General features: G+C 43.3%; 1 protein-coding gene across 4 annotated transcripts in view; it reads right to left on the reverse strand.

Annotated features, from left to right (window-relative positions):
* The window catches only part of PTPRE (protein tyrosine phosphatase receptor type E), a 227,493-nt gene that overhangs the window by 18,177 nt on the left and 191,437 nt on the right, over positions 1–17,879 (reverse strand). For all 4 annotated transcript variants that reach the window (XM_075000458.1, XM_075000460.1, XM_075000461.1 and 1 more), the window contains 4 exons: positions 15,288–15,381; positions 13,430–13,506; positions 3,934–4,068; positions 1,449–1,574 (listed from right to left, as the gene is read on the reverse strand). In XM_075000458.1, the coding sequence (XP_074856559.1) occupies positions 1,449–1,574; positions 3,934–4,068; positions 13,430–13,506; positions 15,288–15,381 (432 nt within the window). The remainder of the gene's footprint in view (positions 1–1,448; positions 1,575–3,933; positions 4,069–13,429; positions 13,507–15,287; positions 15,382–17,879) is intronic.

Below are 17,879 nucleotides of genomic sequence, written 5' to 3' on the forward strand. Positions count from 1 at the left end.
TATTCTAAAATGACCTGCCCCAAATGTTGCTGCCACAGCTTTGTGTGCTCATTCCCTGGGCAGGCCTGCTGACAAGGGAGAGGGAAGGGGCAGTTGCCCTGGGCCCAGCATTTGAAAGGAGCCTGGAGCTCCAGCTGCCACAGCAGCAGCAGTGTCAGCCAGAGTTCACGGCCCCTTTAAGACACCATGGAGTGCTGTGCCGCGGCTCTGCACATGGTGGTCGTGAGGGCCAAGGGCCGACTGCCCTAAACCCCATACCTCCCTTCTTGCTCCCAGGCCCACAGCAGCTGTTGGCACTGCTGTCTCTGGGCACTCTAGCCTCTGCACAGGCATTAAGGGATAGTTAAACAGAGTGCACAGAGAGCAACACCGTTGGGCAGCGTGGTAGGCGCAGATACAGAGCATGATTGTGATGGTGAAAGAGTTGCTATGTGAATTATATTATTTGTGTCTCTAATGGTTTATAGTATCACAGTCAGAAGTCAAAGCATGCTTGTGTAGCTGCATGCCTACAGCAATCTCTTACTAGCCTTTATAAACACGTTGCTTTCGCTTAATTCCTTCTGTCGCATGCGTGCACACGTCTCTTCTGTGCCTACTCCTACCTCATCCTGCCTTTGCTCCTGTTCCCAACTGTGCTTCTGCTTCATCCTTGATCCTTGTCTCAGAGCCTGCCCTTTTGCCTTGCCTCCAATCATCAGTTAGTAGTCCTGGCTCTGACGAGGCTTCCAATTTCTGACTCTGGCTTGACCCCTTGGCTCAAGTTTTTGATATGTGACCTCAATTCTGACCCTCAGCATTGATTCCTGGTTCTGACTCTGTCTTGATCCCTGGCTCTGTTAACTAGTGGGTGACTCTACTGCTGACCTTTGGCTTTGTTTCCCAATCTGGATGCCTGCTGTGGTCTCTAGACCTGATTACTTTTCTGCTTACTAAGCTAGATCACCTACATCTTGATCCATAACAGCCATACAAGTTTCAAGAATGGTGCTGAGAGTAGCTCTCCTTCAACTACAGGATTCTACTTGTCTGGAAACATGATTCAGTTGATGATGGGCAGAGGAATTTATGTTATAAAGAGATTGCATTGTAATTTAATGCTTTGGGGCAAACTGTCAGCAAAATGCATATGGAGTTTTTTACTACAACTCCCAGCAATAATAAAACAAACTGCATTGGTTAGCACAAAATAAAACCACTGCATTAAAAGAGGGACTATTGAACTGGCTAGAATTTCCATTTCATTAATGTGATGTAAAGCATTAAACTGTTTCATATAAGTACTTTTAATTAATATAAGGCCAGATGACAGCTGTTATAAAAATAAAACCTATATAATGTATTGTCTTGGCTTAGCTTTAAACAAAGATACACAAACTTAAGTTCAAAAATCTTTCAAGGTTATAAACAGTTAAAAAGTAGGAAACCTTACACTTTCAAAACCATACCTGACTGGATGTGATTACGAAGTCCCTTATGCTTATAGCATCCAAAAGACTGTCATTCTTTATCTCAATATTTATCTCTCCATGAGTTACAGAGCCCTCTGATGGCCAATACTGAAAACATTTTTCCTGTAAAATTGAAAACAGAATAGTAAATGTTCCTTGCGACATTCTTCTGCTAAACTCTAAGCTGTCATCCAGCTGTAACACAGGTCATGCACAGCATTTTAAACTTGTTCTACAGAACTTTTGCAGTGAAATATCTAATCAGTGTCTAGCCTAGACCAGCTATTTCATAAACTCTTTGTACTAGTTAAGATAATAATAGTAAGTTAATTCAGCATTTCAAGCTGTTAGAAAAAAAGCCAAAATACAAAATATAACTAGGCTGAATTGGGTCAAAGGAAAAAAAACAAACAATTATTAGTGATCCTAATGTATCCTAATGGTGGAAGTAAAAAAAAAAAAAGGGGGGGCGGGAATTAATACCTGCCCTACCTTCCCTTTCCCCCCAATATGCACCCCCAGGACAAACAAATCTGGGACTAAGCCCCCAAACCAACGCTTCAGTTCAGTCATGCCATTGGGTGATATACAGGTTGAAACTCTCTCATCCAGCAACATCCATGGTCCGCCACAACCATGGATATTGCTGGACCAGGGAGCAGCTGCACCAGAGAGCTCCTGCTGCCCAGAGCCAGTCTGGCTGGCAGACTGCTCCCACAAGAAGCAGGGAGACCCACTGGCACCCTGGCTGCAGGGAGCCCCAGTGGCCCCATGGCTGTAGGCAGCCCTGAGGGAGACAGAGCCCCCTGCGAGGAGCCTGGCTGGGGTTCTCCACCAGCAGCCTTGCTGGAGCAGGTAACCTCGCCAGGGACAGGGATCCCTGGCTGAAGCCCCACAGGAATGGGGTAGTCTGGCCAGGATCCCTGCCAGCAGCTCCTGCAGAAAGGGATCTGGGGGCATAGCAGATCACAAGCTAAATATGAATCAACAGTGTAACACTATTCCAAAAACAAAACAAAACATGAGATGTATTATCAGGAGTGTTGTATACAAAACACAAGAAATAATTCTGTTCTATTCTGTGCTGATAAGGCCTCAGTTGGAATATTGTGTCCACCTCCAGACACCACTTTTCAGAAAAGATGTGGATAACTGGAGGAAGACCAGAGAAAAGCAACAAAATGATGAAAGGTCTATGAAACATAACCTATGAGGGAAGATTGGAAAAAATCCTCGGGGTGTTTACTTTGCAAAAGGGAAGATAGAGGGGAATCAAAACTTCCTGTCAGGTTAGTTAAGCACTGGAATAAATTGCCTATGGAGATGTGGAATACCCATCATTGCAGGTTTCTAAGAGAAGAATAGACAAACACCTGTCAGGGATGGTCTAGATAATGCAGAGGACTGAATTAGATGAGGTTTCTCCCAGTTCTCCGATTGTATGATGGCTTTGAATTTTGCTTGATATTTACGCAAGCAACAAAAGTAGCAATGTTCAAAAGCACAGAGATCTCAGCTGAACCCAAGTGGAATTTCATTAGACAAAGAAAAGACACTTCCACAACGCAAGGGCTCCCCGACCTCCAGCCATATCTTTATGGTCTGCTGCAAAAGTGGGAAATTTAGCATTTCTCTTACAAAGACAGAAAGTGTCTTTTATACTGAAATGTTAAGCAACCTAAACATAAGGGTGTGACAAAGTAGGGGAATTTCTTTGATATTGTGTATGAATATTGTGTATGCTTTAGTTTCCACTATGTGCTGCATATTTACTCAGGAGGTGGAAAAGGGTGTTTATAGTTTCAAAGCACCTCGTCTGACCCTGCCTAGCAGCTTAGACCCCAGTTAACAGCCTGGGCACTTTGTAACCTAGTAAATGGTGACCCAAAGGTTCTCCCCCATTGGAAGCCTGATGGTTTCGGCAAGTGGGAGAGCAAAGGGCTGAAGAGAGAGACAGGAGATGTCTCTGCCTGGGAAAGAAGATAAACAACAAAGAAGGGGCTTTTGGGAACATTGTTGGGAGGAAGGAGGATTGTTTCCAGAATGGGAACAAAGGTGTCTGAGGCCATATGCACTGGGGATAGATCCAACTGGACTATGCTGTAACTTTCTATTCTTGAGGTCACCCCACCAAGGATGTATACAGCCAAGACAGAACACTGGACTGGTGATTCTGTGACAAAGGGTCACTACCAGTACCCTGTAGAACAACAAACATTTATGCAATTAATTGTTGTGATTTGTTTTAGTCCCCTCAATAAGAGATTATATCATTGATGTCTGTGAATGTAGCTGTAAGTTAAACCGATGAAATCTAGCATGCATGAGCCCTTCGTTTTTACCTATAGTATGGTCAGCCCAGCAGAATAATGGGCACATAATAATCAATGCAGAGAGTTTCAAGGTAAGAAAGGGAAAATGATACATTAATAGACAGAGCTTGGGTCCTTAGAATTAGAAACTTTGAAGAACTGACTCATACCTGCTCCCTTTCTTGAACTTCTGTAAGCATAACAATTGTGTGACATTTCCACTCCCATACCATTCGCCAGAAGTCTTCCACTGTATGAGGAAGTGGTCCTTGTGTTGCAATGAAATAATCCTTTTGGCGATAGCCCTTCAGAGAAAGATAGAAGATAGCGCATCATTGGTATAGTTTTGGATGCAGCAACTTCTCTTTTAAAATTCTGACCCACACTTATCAGTATCTCTTAGTTATCTAGAAATACTGCAGAATGATTTATTCTGAAGCCTGTTAGGGCAAAATTCAACTTCACTCATGTTAGTACTCCACAACTAATCACACTGATTTCAGGGGCTACTTGCAGAGTAAGGCATTACTTACTATAAGTTAGTGTTACAGAATCAAGCCCTACATAATCTGCTGCTCTAAAGATAAGACAAAAACAATTTTTGTCAAACTGTATGCAACAGAACAAACCATTTTGTCAACAACAAAAAAATGCTATATCAGGGTGTCCAACACACGGCCAGCAGGCCAGAATCTAGCCCGCAGAGCCTTTTTATCCAGCTTGTGGAGCCAGCAGTGGCACCATTTAAGGAGCCATTTGCAGCTCCCGCCTCTGCCACCTGACTCCTCCTCTAGCTGCCGAACAGCGCAGCAGGGGCAGAGAGAAGAACCAGGGGCTATGCACATGGGAGCTGCATGTGGCTCTTTGAGCAATAAAATGCTCAGAGCCATGGGAGTCGTGCGGCCCCTGATGGAAAAAGGCTGGGCACCCCTGTGCTATATCCTGAAACTGTAATTTTCTGCATGGGAAATACAGATTAAATTACACGTAGAAACACATTCCAGTTTTCTTGCTGAGCTTTCCACATGCAATACACTGTTTAGTTTGGTTCAGAAAACTGTTTTCACAGCTGAAAAGTGTTCAGGTTAAAATAGTCTCAGAGAAAAATCTAAAATCTGAATGCAGAAGTAAGTATACAAATATGGCCTTAAAACCTAGAAATTGCTTTTGATATGCACAAATGCATATTTTTAGCTGTATTTCAAGCAATGATTACAGAACCCTATTATGGTACTTTATGTACATCTCACTTTGAACAGATCCTGCACAGTTGAAGCCAAAATTTCAAAAGGGCTTCAAAATAGTTCCAAATTGTGCCTGTGATTGCACACAATCATTACCACTAGCAAAAAACCAAATAAAAATATGATTAAAATTAATAATCATACATTTTATAGAAATACACATTTTAGTTACTTTCTTCATGATTCCTGGAAAGTGGAAAAACTTAGACTCCAGTTTTAGATATGGGTGAAAATGTAAAAAATATTTTAAAACATGTCTTTAAAATTAGACATAACTTTGACAATCTATGCTTAAAATAATCTTTCTGATGACAGCCCTTCACAGAGAGATAGAATACAGCTCATCATCAAACTAATACTCCATAAGCATTACGACAAAAGGTTTTTGAAGGCATTAACTGGCTTTTTTCCTTGTCTAGTTAAAATTATTATTGCTTCAGAATGACTTACTGTATTTGTAGTTACGGCTTGAAAGCAGTATCTTAGGAATGGTGGTTAGTACACTAGGTAGGATAACTTTTATACCTCACTGTACATAGTTTTCAAAGTCAGGAGTAGTATCACTATATAAATTACATTAAATTGTGTAAGGAAATAAAAACCCACTTCAATTGTAAGACCACACTCCAGTTCATTTAAGAATATCTCTTTAGAAAAGATTATTGAGAAGAATAGAGAAGTCAAAGATGAATGAGGATGGAGACTTAATTCCCCTGGCCAACAGAGGCACTTTCCTACAAGTTAGGATTGATGCACACTGGTGGGCAGAGAAGACCAACTTCCATTTGAGCCACAATGTGAAAAGTCACTCGCTCCATTTACTGCACTAGTTATGTGGATGAATGGAGGACTTAAGTCTCTAGAGCTGCCAGTCTGACACCTTTCAAGAGCATTACATTAGCTAACAGCGTAATTGAGGAAAAACTGTCCTAAACATTTCAAATGTTTCATGTGGTTCTGTTGCATTAGAGTTTTAATATAATTCTCTACATTGCTGGAAGGCAGAGAGAGTCTGCAAAGAAGTATAATCCTCTGTCAGAATGCCAAGTAAACATAGGCTGGTTTGCACTTCTAGTGAATATCTAAAAGGTGGTAAAATAACACAGCTGTGGATATGCAGGAAGAACTACTAACAAATTTCATTATGAACTCTGTTTAAACAAGCATGTAGAAATCCCACCTGTCATTATACGAAATCTATACAAAAATGTTCACACTCTCTTGCCAGGTGGAACATATGAAATGACACATTTGGTCCACACCAGAATATGGGAAAAGCAAATAGTAATGAACAAGAATAACTTAAAGCAAAGAAATTTTTTCATTATTTCTTTTATAGAGCCATGTAACCTTGAGGCCATATTTTCAGTATTAAGGTGTTTTTTGCCATGTAACGTACATGAATAATCATGTGTAAAGCAAAGGGGGGGAGCCATTAATCTTGAGGGCTGAATCAGGCAAGTGGGGACTGGATCTGGACCATAGATGTTTATGGACTGCATAGGTAGTGGGCAGGAAGCAGCACCACTGTCATTCCTCGTTCCACTCCCCGGCCCAGGGAATGGCAGCATAGTGCTGCCTGCAGCGAGGCTTGCCCCACCACTCTGATTGGCTGAAATTCTGGCTAATCAGAGCAGCCAGAGGCAGCACCTGGCAGCAACAGGAGAAACAGCTCCCTGGAGAGACTTTTCTCCTGCGATTGCCATTTCCCCAGCCAAAAGAGGGAGTGGCAGTGGTGGTGGTGTGAACAGGGAGATAAGTGCCCCTACTGCCAGCCCACTCCTGCCACCACCTCCCACCCAGACCCCACCAATCCTCAGCCTGTTCAGGCATCCTCCATTCTGCCTAGCCTCCTCACCTCTAGCCCACTCCTGGGCTTCCCCTCTCTGATGCCCCCAATCCACTTATGCTCCTTACCTCCCACCCAGATCCCCCACCCAGCCCACTCCTGCACCCCCCCACCACTCAGATCCCCACCACAAGGCTGTTCCTGCACCCTCCCCTCCTGCCCAGATCCCTCATCTCCAGCCCACTCCTGCACCCTCCCTCCCATCCAGACCCCACACCTGCTCCCCAGCAACTGCTTCCCACACACTGAATCCTGAACCACCATTTTTGGTCTCATTTTTGGGCCCTCAGAAGAGTTAACCTGACCTGGAGGAAGCCCTGAACTTCAGTCCCCCCTTCTCCACCCTCCTGCCCTGGGTGCTGGAGTGTGAGGAGCCACATCAGTGAGGGTTTTGTGGCTTTTTGTTTCTTTTTTCTTCTCCCTTTTATGTGGCCTCTGACTGATTCTTCTGTGGGTCAGTGACCCCGACCCAAAAAAGGGTCCCCACCGCAGCTTTACTAAGTCAACTCTTGGCAAGTCAGAGAAGGCAGCTCCAAAAAAGGACCACAGCAAAATAAGATAGGAGATAGCTGTATGCAGAGAACACAGCCCTGTTCCAGTAGGTAACGATGCAAGAGAGGTGGCCATGAAAGTTTCATTCACACTGCAAAAAACTTTAGTTCAGCTTCTCAGACAAGTGCTTCTGTTCTAGTATATTCCTTTTATCTGTCCAAAGTACAACACTTCATTTTAAATCACTGAGGACAAGTTTTATTACGATTTAGCTACAACAACTTCAGGGAAAGTGAAGGTTTTAGGTTTCCGAATACATATTTTTTATTTTTAAAGACATGGGAGGTTTTCGGGTACTATACTGAGAGAGGACTTCTAAGTACCAGCTGGACAGACAAACAGTGTCATAATATAAGTAGTATCTTCCTTGTTCTTATTTTAACTACAAAGACTTAATAATCTATGGCCACGTCTACACTAGCCCCAAACTTCGAAATGGCCACGCAAATGGCCATTTCGAAGTTTATTAACAGAGTGCTGAAATGCATATTCAGCACTTCATTAGCGTGCGGGCGGCCGCGGCACTTCGAAATTGAGGTGCCTCGCCGCCACGCGGCTAGTCCCAATGGGGCTCCTTTTCGAAAGGACCCCGCCTACTTCGAAGTCCCCTTATTCCCATCTGCTCATGGGAATAAGGGGACTTCGAAGTAGGCGGGGTCCTTTCGAAAAGGAACCCCCTCAGGACGAGCCATGTGGCAGCAAGGCACGTCAATTTTGAAGTGCCACAGCCGCCCGCATGCTAATGAAGCGTTGAATATGCATTTCAGCGTTTCATTAGTAAACTTCGAAATGGCCATTTGCGTGGCCATTTCGAAGTTTGGGGCTAGTGTAGACGTAGCCTATTTGTGTTATAAATTTTCAACCCCTTATATTTGTATTTGCTTTCATGTACTACCCTTCTTAACCAGTATAGCACAGTAATACACGGTAATGATGATGTGGTCATATCTCAAAATGCATCTCTCTCACACAGATACTTTAGCACCAAATTAAAACATCATCTCCCAAGAGTGAAACTTACAGAAACTGGAGACAGGGTATTTTAACAGCAGGTACTTACGTATGGAATCTGCTGCTATCAGAAATACTTCTATGCCTCAAACTAGTCAATTTCATAGATTAAGCTCAGAAGAAACTATTAAATTAATTTAGCAATATGGTGAGGGCTTTTCGGGAATATACCGCTCCTGTGGAGCGCCAAAAATAGATATTGGTTAAACCTTTCAAAAGTGTCTGTGTGATTTCAGTGTTTAATTTCCATGTTAAAAAGTAACTTGGATGCTTAAAAGTCTGTCACTGAAGGTCAATATGTATATTTTGAAAAAGGGATGTAGGTGCTTTTCCAAATTTTAAACCCATAATGAACCATGCCAACTATGAGTGAAAGGTGGAGAGATTTGGCACTTAGCACTTTCACACCACCACTCAGATTTGACCTTGTTGCCCCTCACATCATGAGTCTAAAGCTGTGTCTACACTATGGGATATATTTGAATTTATTAATATCGATTTTGTAATTCTGGAATTTATAACTTCGATTTTGACTATTCTCAATTCCTCACAAAATCGACTTATTGCTACCACACTCAATTGGCAAACAGCAATTGTTACAGTAGTGCATTGTGGGAACCCATCCTACAGTTCTCTTATCCCCGTAGCATTCTGGGCATGCTGACTGATCTCTGACGTCATCTTCCCACATTGCATTTTCCTCATTCCCCTCCCGTGCTAAGCAAATGTCCATTTTTCTCATTGGAAGGAAGGACAACTAGGGCATCCACACAGATGGCAAAAAATTTACAGAAATCTCTTTCTTCTGTGCTGAATTCTCAATTGGCCATCCACTGAGTGACCCCCTCTCATGATTGCATATGATCCCTGAAATAGTACAGGGACCATGAAAAGCTCGACGAACGAGAAGATAGGAAAGTTTTTGGAAAAAGAGAGTTGCTTACGGAGGGTCTTTGGCTTTCTGGTGCACAAGCTGTGCTCTCAACTGGCCTTCCACTGAGTGTCCCCCCTCCCGTGATTGCATCAGATCCCTGATAATAACACAGGGACCCAGACTGTATTCCAAAAGTTAGAAGAAAAAGGATAAAAAAAAAAAGACTAGGAAAAAAGATTTTTGTCTTCCCTCTTCACTACACAGTCATTGCCACTACAGGAGATGACTGTGCAATACCATACACTGAACTTAGAATAGAACAGAATCTTAACTAGCCCTCCTCCTCTCCCACCCCCCCATGTTTTTGGTGGTGGGGTTGGAATCAAAGCATGAAGACAGATAGGAAATGTTAGGAAAAAGATTTCATAACAGAAATATTAAACCACCAGGTGTCAGCAACGGACAACAAGCCCCCAGAAATATTTTTGGTGGAGGTGGGGTGGGGTGCTGTGGTCTGCAGCTGCAGAGCTGGTTGAAATTGAAGCATTTGAAGTAGTCCCACCAACTATCTTAGCCACCAAGGGGGACTTCCCCCCAGCAGCTGCAAGCCCCACTGGTCCCTTGCGAGGGGCTTGAGGGGAGGTTCAGTGAGGGAGGCAGTTGAATTAGTCCCCCCAAATATCTTAGCTGCTGGGGGAGACTTTCCCCATTGGCTGCAAGCTGCCAAAATTCTTTCCCGCCATTGGACCCCTAAACACGCACAAGCTAGGTTGTGGTGCTGCCTGGCAGCATGGTCAGCACTGAATGGCAGGCACATTCTTTTATTGGGTTGGAGGCTACCCACGTGATGTGGCTGAGCACGGGAAAGACCCTGACTGCGTGGCACCTGTGGGAGAGAAAGAGGGCTCACGCACAAATGTAAACCGCTGAGAAGAAACTTCTTGGTGTCTTATGCAAGAACAACCCCCACAACAGCCTTGTTGCCATGTGGTACAGCAGGGCAGTGGCTGGCACCAGGCAGCACAGAAAAAAATAACAAGTGTAGAGACAGAGCCACAAACACACTGAAGGAGCTATTTGTAATGGTTAGATGTGCTCACAGCACTAATAGCAAAGAAAGAGACTTTTCTCAGGCTCTCATGCAAATGTGAGTCCACAGCCACAGGCTTCCTGGTTCCACTTTGAAATTCACGGTGTTCCTGTTACCTAATTCCTGCACACTTGGAGAGCAGCGGCCAGAGCACAACACTCAGGGGCATTGTGGATTACATACAGAACACCCTGGAGGCTAATAAATTGGATTTAAAGACATTGCGCTTCTACACTGGCTTTTAATTGAACTTTTGAATTTGAGCTTGACACTATACCCATCAGGTAACAGCGATATTGTAATCGCAATATTAGTGCTCCCTAAATCGAGCTAATGGTATTTAAAGTGAAGACAGTTATGTGGTAATATTGAGCTAACTGCCTCGAATTCAAACTTATTTCCTAGTGTAGATGCAGCCACAGTGTTGCAATGCCACATTCACATGTGGGTTACTGTTTGTGGACATCCCAGAAGAAGTCATTTTTTAACAGAGGCTTTGCACAAGTACAAAATGAATATCCTTTTCACCACCGCACAAGATGTGCGTTCAAGAGGTGAAGGGGTCCACCTAAAAATGTTAAAAGCGGGCGGGGTTTGGTTTAAGAAAAGCAGAGAATCTGTGTTCTAAAGTATGAGCATTATTTTGTATTTTAATATCTATTTGTTACCAATTCAAGCCAGGCGCCAGAGGAGTGAGCGATCAATGCTACTAACTGTAATGAGGCAAATGGCGTCATAGAGGCCAAGATAAATCCATCATTAAATCACACACTAAACAGTAGATATAAGCAGACATCATTTAGAGAAGGGGTCAGCAACCTTTCCAAGGGAGAGAGCTGAAATTTGGCCTTAACCTCCTGCCTCATGGGCCAATGAAAATTGTCTCACATGCCACTCTTGGCACCTGTGCTGGGGGTTGATGACCCCAATCTACAGTCTCTCTCTCTCCATGGGCCTGTATGCAGGGGGAATTCCAGGGATGTGAACTCACGCGTCCCATAGGCTGCTTCCCTCTTCCCCTTCATCTCCCCACAGCCACCCTCGTCCACGCAGTGTGCCTGGACTGCTGAGCCCCACTGGGCGACTGGAAGCCTCCCAGCCACCTGCAGACAAGTGGGGCTCAGCAGGCCAGGAGGCTGAGGCAGAGTTCCATGTAGCAAGTGCTGGGAAGAGGGGAAGGTGATCCCCTGTGGCTGCTTTTGCCACCACTGCTAAGCTTGTGTCAGGTTATGCTCCCTGCTCCTAGGCTGAGTGGGGTAACGTAGGCGGGGCAATTTTTGGGATGCACTGCGGTGGTGTGGGAGGGTGTTTGGGCTGAGCAGGTGGTGGGGTATTCAGGCCGAGTTGAGGCGGGTGCTGAGTTCAGGCAGGGAGGATGTTGCGGCCCTGCAGGGAGGGTTCAGTCTGAGCCAAGGTGGGGGGTTCCTTGGGCTGAGAGAGCAGTGGGAAGCAAAAATGGGAGGTGACATGGGCAGGGTCAGCTGGAGAGCTGAGGGAGTGGGGAGAAGAGCAGGGCCTACTGTTTGGGGGGTGGTCCATATTTAAACCAAAAAGCACCCACTCCCAGGAATTCCTGTCTAAGGCCCTCCTTGATACCCACTGTGCACACATGCATGAACACAACACAAAATTACATTAAAATAACATCATTAAGACTGAAAAGTCAAAGGCTCAAAAGTTAGAAAAAATGTGAGAACTAAGGATGCTCAGGTAACATGAATTGAGTTCTACTGGGCACACACATTATGACACCATTCTTAATTACATGACCACATACTAGTTTTTTCACAAAATCTCTGCCTCATTCAGAGCATCCATCGAATGAGCAGCTATTTAACCTCATTGTCTAATACTGGGCTTCACACCTTATTCACTGTGCACTATTCAAACCTTGCTCTCAAGACAGCAGTTGTTAATTTCCCATGAGCTTTGCACAGGTAATCTTAATTCTGACATTTTCTACCTTTCGAGTACTTGACTTTGCAACATGAATAATTTTCTTTTAATACAAGGTTTTCTGGTGTGTATGTAATTTCCTGTCTTTTTTTAAAAAAAGTGACAGCAGAGAAATGGTGAGGTTCAGGAATCTTGAAGTCCATTCCAGACTCTGGGGCAGTACGTGCTCTTGCTGTCACGGACTCTTCTGGCCATTCCTTTCTTCTCTGTTCCTTCCAACCTGCTCCTACTGCAATCCTATCTCTCCCGTACTCTGGCTCCTCAACCCAGTCCTGTTCTCCTCCCCTAGTCAGACTTTGTTTCTAGTCCTCAGACTGCTCATCCCTGTCCCATTTCCCTGCTACAGCAAGTTCCAGTTTCCCTCACCAGCTCATTTCTGATCTCTGTCTCCACTGCTAGTCCCATCCTCCACTTTGCATCTTTTCTCTTCTTCTCATCCACATTTCCTGTATCTACAGGTGCTCAGTCTCTGTCTCCATCCTTCCCTGGGCTACTGAACCAATCTCAGTATCTTCCACATCCCCACCTGTTTCTCTCTGAAGCAGGGAAGTATTATTCCCATTTTACAGACTTGAGGTATGCTCAGAGCAGATTAATTAACTTGCCCTTGATCCCACAGCAAGTCAGCAGCATGTCAAGAATTATACCCAGGTTTTCTGAATTAAAGTCCAGCTTCTTTATGCTAAACCATCCTTCTTCCTTGTTTTTGAGAGTGTCAAATCAAATTAGGTCTGAGATATGTCTTTAAAATTTCATTTTAGCTTATGTAACAAAATATAAACTAATAATTTTCACTTCTGTTGCTAGTCTGTTTCATTGTTTAGTTCTTAGGAAATATTGTGGTTGGGTTCACAGTGTAAAAAAAAAAACTATTTAATTACAAAAAAAAAAGTTTTCTCTGAAGTTGAAAAACCTAAAGGTGGAGCAGAATGATTCATACTTGTTCTTGGAAGTCTTCTGAAGAACATGCATATTTTGATTTTTGACAAAACAAATATTCCTTACCAAAGTTGATGAGTCCCTTTAAAAACACTTCTGTACCACAAAAGTCAAGTGTCAAACAATTTATGAACATAAAATACGTACTTACATCTATGAAGGAGGCATTTATGTAGTCTGTATATTCTTGACCTCTTTTCATTGAAAGAATTACTCTATTAAAGTCATCTAAAAAAGAAAACCCTTCATATTATTAGTTTTCTTTTGTTAATCCTATACATATATAACAACAATATTCCCTTTTTTGAAAGTCAAAAAGACGACATAAGGCTCAATTCAGTTAGTCACCAGGACTGGTCACATGAGTAAGTACGTGCAGAATCAGATGCTACTTTTAAATGATTACTGAATGAATTGAAAAGTGCAATAAGTATTCAATAACATGATATTTCTTTGTCAAACAGTACATCATAATTCCAAAAAAACCCCTGAGAATTGTATTTTCACATGCTGTTAAAATTTTTATATACAAAATACAACATTCATATTGTTGAACAGTATTTAAGAAGTTACACTGCTAAGTTATTTCAGTCAGTCCTGAATGACACATGCATATGAACTTCACATATTTTAAACTGAAACTAAACCCGCAAAAAGCACAAATAACTGCAGACAGACATACTGCTAAATATATAGACAATATGTCACTTCATGACACCACTGAGAAAGTGATAGGCTGAGCAATATTAAGTTGTCAGTAAGCTTTAGAATAGATGTATCCGCAAAGTAGAAAACAAAAAAAGAGAAGGGAGGCTACCTGAAACACACAGTAAATGTGGATCTGGAAAAAATATGCCCACTGCTGCAACCTGCATGTGAAAAGGTCTTTTTCCAGGAAAAAAAGAGTGAAAAATGTGGTGCTGCTCCTTTAAGAGCTCTCTGACTGCAGGTGGTGAACGGATGGAAAGTTTACAGCATTGGACAGGAAGCGATGGGATCAGGTCAGGAGAAGGTGACTGCACTGGCCGTGTGGAGTGTGGTGAGTATTTATACCCTAGGCAGCTTTGTAGGATTTGGCTGGTGCAGGAGCAGCAATGCAGCAGGGATGTTCTGGCTTCCAGAATCAGCAACATCTCTACATACAAGCAGCCTCACAGCAGTACCAACCAGATGCCTGCTTTCCATAAAAGAGAATATAAGAGATTGGGAAGGGTGGAGAAGAATCCCCCATTTCCAGCCTTTGAGACCGAATCAATGGGAGGAAAACGCTCCTCTCAGCATGGAAGGACTGGGAGCAGGAAGAGGGTGTTTCCCCCTCTTCTCATATGGGGACGAAATGAGGATAGGGTGCCCAATATCCAGGCTCCTGGGGACTCTTGGAGGGAGCTGGAATTACACCAAGGGGCAACTGATGAGCAGGAGAATCCAAGGGAGAAAAGGTAATAGGCATGTCTGGAGGGCCGGGTGCTGCACTCAGGGGAGAGCCTGGTGCTGCACTCACGGGACAGCCTTGCTGTGAGGGTGTAGGAGTGCAGGACAGGAATATGCTGCAGTTTGGAGACCTTGGAGGGGAGAGTGCCATGACATGAGAGAATGAACTACTGCTCCCTACTGGGGCAGCAGCCATTTACCCCAGAGCTACAGCTGCTGAAAATTGTGGCACGATGGATTTAGCCACTGGACGTGGGGTGTGAGAGGGATTTAATCTTTTTCTTCTGAATAGGAATTGGTTTCTTTAATGTTTTATATATTTACACACATCTAGAGTGATACCTTAGACATAAAAATGTGTAACTCTGTATACTGGCATACGGTCTTTTCTAAGACAAATTCACAAATTAGTGAATTTCAAATTTCAGCCCTACCAGTATCACCTAGTGGTGAGCTCACCACAAGACTGTTGTCTTCTTCTGTTAATGGCATTTACTCATTAAGGAAATTATTATAGCCGTAAAATTTTTTGCCATATTTATAACTTTAAGTACATATCATAAAAGACAGTGTCTTACATGGAATGATCTGGATCACTCTGGCTTTCTTCATGTTGGCTGGCAGATTGCCAGTTCTCATGTTTTCTTTCATTATTCGAACATTTGTTAATTTCTACATTGAACAACAAGAAAACAGTTAGGATTTGACGCACTGGTGGCGTACACAAAACAAACTAATGTGGCTAGCTGATACTCATTAACTGTTCCTCAATATCTGTTTCCAAGTATCAGAGAGGTAGCCGTGTTAGTCTGTATCTTCAAGAACAACAAGAAGCCCCGTGGCACCTTATAGACTTACAGATATTTTGGAGCATAAGCTTTTGTGCGCAAAGACCCACTCATGCCCCCTCAGTTCCTTCTGTACTGCATAGTCCCTAATAAGAGCTTGGAAGCAGAGGGGAGGAGGGTGCGTCATTGAGCACCCACAGAGATATGAATTTCAAAAAGCCATTGGTGCTGTACGATGTGAATAACTTCCTCCTTTTTTGCTGAGTAGAATCACTATGGGTGCTCCACACTTGGTGGCTCCTGAACAACAACCCAATAGAGGGCTGGGGTTTCAGAATCACATTCGTTACAGATAATACTGCAGTCCCACAGCTGGCATCAGAAGTAGAGTTGCCCTGAATGACGAAATGGTTTCTGAAGGTACGTACAGACACTGAGGTGGCATTTGTACAGACTTCTGAAATAGGGATGTTGTTGAGCAAAGTGACAAACATGGAAATCGACCTCATGGAGTGTGTACAGATTTGAGATGGAAGAATGTTGTCTGTCCTGACTCCTGTGTGTGTACCCTTAATCAGTGAATAGAAATAGGTGCAAGCATTCCTGAGTCTGAGGAGTTTGATATGAAGAGATATCTCTGTGGATGTCCATTTGCCTTGTGTCATGAGGTTGTTGAGAGGTGTGTCCCACCACGTGTGCTGGAGAATTAATGTGAAGCAGGTTGTGAAAAGGGGATCCTCATGCAGACATTTGTTGGGTCTTCCACTGCCCCAGGTAGTGTTTGACTTTGGTGGGCAGTGATAGATGTTTATGTAGCCTGTTTGTTTGGCTTATAAGGCCAGATAACTATGTCTAGAGATATACTTCATGTAAAGCCTGGCTTGAGTTGTCATGGATGTGCCTGTGCTGAGAAGTTATCGCCCTCACTTGCAGTGATTTGAGGTCTACCCGTATATACTTTAAGTACTGTTCAGGAGTTCACATTGATTTTTAAATGTTGCTCTATAGGCCAAGAGCAAGTACACAGTTGTTTGGGTGACCTGAGGGCCTCGTTGAGGAGACCGCTGTTCAGGTAAAGGTAGATCACAACTCCCTGGGAGAGCAGATGAGCCACCTTGATGGTGAGAATACTCTAAGAGCCAATGAAAGGCCATGGAGGACCATTCTGATCCAGGGTTAATCTGAGGAATCATCTGTGGGAAGGCAAGATTGATGTGTGAAAATAAGCACCCAGCAGGTCACGAAGGGAAATAACTGCTGCTAACATGACCATCTTGAATTTTTTTAGCATTGCTACACTTGTTCAGTCCTCTGAAGTCCAGTATGGGTCTTCTTGGGTATCAAGAAATGAGAGTAAAAATCTTTGCCTCATAGATGCTGAAATACAGGTCATTTAGCTCTGAGGCAGAAGAGATCACCTGTTTCTTGTCATAGCACACTCTCATAAGAAAGATCCGTGAAGGAGGACAGGGAACAGTGTTGGGAAGAAAGAGGTGAAGTGGATGGAACACTATTTACAAATGATTTTGAGAATCCATGTGTCCAGGTCAAAACAAAAAGCAGTCAAGTAGCACTTTAAAGACTAGCAAAATAGTTTATTAGGTGAGCTTTCGTGGGACAGACCCACTTCTTCAGACCATAGCAGGTCTGTCCCACGAAAGCTCACCTAATAAACTATTTTGCTAGTCTTTAAAGTGCTACTTGACTGCTTTTTGTTTTGATAGTGTATAGACTAGCACAGCTCCCTCTCTCTTACTATTCAACATGTGTCAAGATGTTACCCATTCCCGGTTGTTGTGGAAAGGAGCAAGTCGATACCCAAACAGAAATAATAGGTTATTTATCTGCACTTGATATTGAGGGGCATGGGCTCTTGGTGCACATACCAAGGCATCAAACCAGATGCTTTGAGGCAGATGATTGTGAGTAAGACGACTGAGGACCCAACGGGTTGCACTCCAAAAACCAGGATTTCTTCCTTTTAGGCTCATAGGCACACAGAATTGGAAAACGTGCTGTGCAGGATTTAGGCTGAGTTTGAGGGCTATATTTTCTTTCTTGTTCAGGTGTGTGAATCCCTAATGATCAAAGAGAAGTCTGAAATCTTTATGCATATGGATGGATACCTCAGTCTTCTCAGCAAACAATTTTACATTATTGAATCAAACGCCCCCTACTAGTGCTTGCGCTTTCTTAAGGGAACTGGAGAAATGTAAGCATGGTGCTTGTCATACAATGACAGCTGTGGAAATGGATCAGGCTGCTTCATGGCTGCATCAAGCACCAACTTCAGTGCTGTCTCAGCAGCCAGTTGTTCTTTGGTAAAAATGGCATAAACCTGTTCCTAGTGTGACTCTGGAAGCTGATCAATAAATGTGTTCA

This window comes from Carettochelys insculpta, chromosome 7, assembly GCF_033958435.1.
Source record: "Carettochelys insculpta isolate YL-2023 chromosome 7, ASM3395843v1, whole genome shotgun sequence".
NCBI classification, from domain to species: Eukaryota; Metazoa; Chordata; order Testudines; family Carettochelyidae; genus Carettochelys; species Carettochelys insculpta.